The sequence below is a fragment of the Cajanus cajan genome, chromosome 4, assembly GCF_000230855.2.
Source record: "Cajanus cajan strain Asha chromosome 4, NIPB_CcT2T_4, whole genome shotgun sequence".
Taxonomy (NCBI): Eukaryota; Viridiplantae; Streptophyta; class Magnoliopsida; order Fabales; family Fabaceae; genus Cajanus; species Cajanus cajan.
In genome coordinates, this window is record NC_138520.1 from 46,475,905 (window position 1) to 46,478,952 (window position 3,048).

Below are 3,048 nucleotides of genomic sequence, written 5' to 3' on the forward strand. Positions count from 1 at the left end.
CATCAACTCTTTAACTGGCCCCTATTATGATAAGATGATAGGGAATACCTCGACCCTTTTTGTCGAAATAGTCACCATAGGTGAAAGGGTCGAACAAGGCTTGAAGAGCGGGAGAATAGGAAAGACACCGACAAGCTACGATCCCAAGAAATCCTACGGGAAGAAAAAGGAAGAAGGAGTTAACGTTGTTACCATAACTATTGGCACCCCCAACAATCGAGGTACGTCCCAATTTGAACCGTGGAAAGAGAAGGCAGTGGATAAGATTCCTACCACCTATGCAGAAATACTTCCTAAACTCTTGGAAGCCTCGATGCTGGTACGACTTCCGCCGCTGAAAAGATTCAATCCCCCTTTCCTACATGGTACAACCTTGAGGAGCGATGTGATTATCACTCTGGTTCCCCAGGGCATTCTGTGGAACGATACAGGGCCCTCAAACTACGAGTACAGGGGCTTATCGACGCTGGATGGTTGAAATTCGACACCAACACACCTAGTGTTGACAATCAACCGCTCCCCAAGCACGAAGACTAAAAGCCTTGAAATGGTGTTGTTGGAGGCCGCCTGAATAGGGATGTCCATTAGGGATTCGTGTTTTCTATTATCCTGAGTTTATTTTTTCACTATTTTTTTTAACCCACAACTCTGCCCAAGGTTGTGAGTTTCCACAATAAAGGGCGTGTAATGAATTTGTTTCTTTTATAATAAAATACGTCATTTAGAAATTGTGTTTATCATATTTTATCTCTTTATTTTCCTCTTTTCGTCATTTATGCATTAAAACTATAAACCTAAATACAGAACCTAGTGAACATGGCTGAAGGAAACGAAGTTGAGCAAAATCTAAACTTGTGTGATGTATCGCTCGAGCATGAAGAGAATCTATCCCCCGAAATGCAAAGGTTGATGGACCAAGAAAATCGTATAATCCAGCCCTATCAAGAGAAAGTTGAGGAGATTAATCAACCTCTTGAAGGAATACATCGATGTCTTTACTTGGTTTTATCACGACATGCCAGGACTAGACCGCGAAATTGTTGAACACAAATTGCCCATAAAAAACGGGATTCCTCCGGTAAAGCAGAAGCTTCGAAGGATCAAACCTGAGTGGTCCCTCAAAATAAAGGAAGAAGTCCAAAAACAACTAGATGTTGGGTTTTTGGTCGTATCTCAGTATCCTGAATGGCTTGCGAACATAGTGCCCATACTAAAGAAGAATGGGAAGATGCGAGTTTGTGTGGACTATCGAGATCTAAATCGACCCAGTCCTAAAGATGACTTCCCACTACCACACATTAACGTGCTCGTAGACAACACATCTACGAATACTGTTTTCTCATTTATGGATGGATATTCGGGATATAACCAGATCAAGATGGCCATCGAAGATCAAGAGAAGACTTCTTTCATCACTCCTTGGGGCACCTTCTGTTACCGGGTGATGCCTTTCGGTTTAAGAAACGTAGGGGCGACCTATCAGAGAGCAATGGTAACCCTATTTCATGACATGATCCACAAGGAGGTAGAGGTGTATGTAGATGACATGATTGATAAGTTGAAAGATGAAAATGATCATCTTATTCACCTAAGAAAACTGTTCAATCGGCTTCGTAAGTACAAATTAAAGCTAAATCCTACTAAATGTACTTTTGGAGTTCGATCAGGAAAGCTCCTTGGGTTCATCGTTAGTGAAAAGGGGATAGAAGTGGATCTAGACAAAGTCAGAGCCATAATAGAAATGTCACCCCCTAGGACAGAAAAGGAGGTCAGGGGATTTCTTGGTAGGATGAATTATATAGCTCGTTTCATATCTCAGTGGACTGACACATGCGCTCCCATCTTTAAGCTGCTCCGAAAGAGTCAACCCGTGGAATGGAATGAGGAATGCCAAATTGCTTTCGATAAGATTAAGCAATGTCTCATCAATCCACCAATATTGGTGCCTCCTATTGAAGGAGAACCTCTCATCCTATACCTCACAGTCTTGGAAGATTCCATGGGATGTATGCTGGGACAGTTAAACAAGACTGGTAATCAAGAAAGAGTTATCTATTACTTGAGCAAGAAGTTTACCGATTACGAAGCTCGGTATTCTCCTTTGGAGAAAACATGTTGCACCTTAGTGTGGGCCACCCAACGGCTAAGACAGTACATGCTGAGACATACCACCCAGTTAATATCCAAAATGGATCCTATCAAGTACCTACTTGAAAAGTCTGTTTTGGTTAGGAGAATTGCCAGATGACAGGTTTTGCTATCGAAATATGATATTGTATATGTCTCACAAAAGGCAATCAAAGGCAGTGTCCTGGCTGATCACTTAGCAAATGGACCAACCAAGGATGACACATGGTCAAGGAGGAGTTCCCCGATGAAGAAATATTGACCTTGAAGGATGAGCCAAAAAAGCAAAGTCAAAATGAATCCTAGTCGATGTTCTTTGACGGGGCCTCCAATATAATGGGGCACGGAATAGGAGCCATACTGATATCGTCCCAAGGAAAACATATCCCAGTGACGGAAAGGTTGGACTTTGAATGCACCAATAACATGGCTGAATACGAAGCTTGCATATTGGGTCTACAGGTTGTGGTTGATAATGAAGTCACCAAACTAGAAGTCTACGGCGACTCAGCTTTGGTGATATACCAGCTATGGGATGAATGGGAAACGAAGGACTACAAATTAATCCCCTATCGAGCATATGTTCAGGATCTGATGTCCCAATTTGAATCCATTAACTTCGAGCATACCCCGAGAAAGGGGAATTAGTTAGCAGATGCGCTTGCCACACTATCATCCATGTTTGCTATAAAAGAGGGATGTGAAATACCAGTCATCAGAATCAGACGACATGAGACACAAGCTCATTGTTGTACACTGGAGGAAAAGGAAGATGACCATCCTTGGTATTTTGACATCCATCAATACATCAAAGAAGGGAAATACCCAATCAGGGCATCTGACAACGACAAGAAAACTATCAGACGAAAGGCTATCGGATTCGTACTACAAAAGAACATCCTATACAAGAAGAGTTTTGAT

At 42.1% G+C, this 3,048-nt stretch overlaps 1 protein-coding gene across 1 annotated transcript; it reads left to right on the top strand.

The window, feature by feature from the left end:
• The first annotated feature begins 2,436 nt into the window (after window positions 1–2,436).
• LOC145957322 (uncharacterized) lies at window positions 2,437–2,775 on the top strand. Its single transcript, XM_083073556.1, has one exon. It carries the CDS (start codon window positions 2,437–2,439, stop codon window positions 2,773–2,775), a length of 339 nt encoding a protein of 112 aa, XP_082929682.1.
• The last annotated feature ends 273 nt before the right edge of the window (window positions 2,776–3,048 follow it).

Excerpts from the sequence above, each read along its gene's own strand:
- LOC145957322 (XM_083073556.1), top strand. The coding sequence starts at position 2,437 with ATGTTCTTTGACGGGGCCTCCAATATAATGGGGCACGGAATAGGAGCC.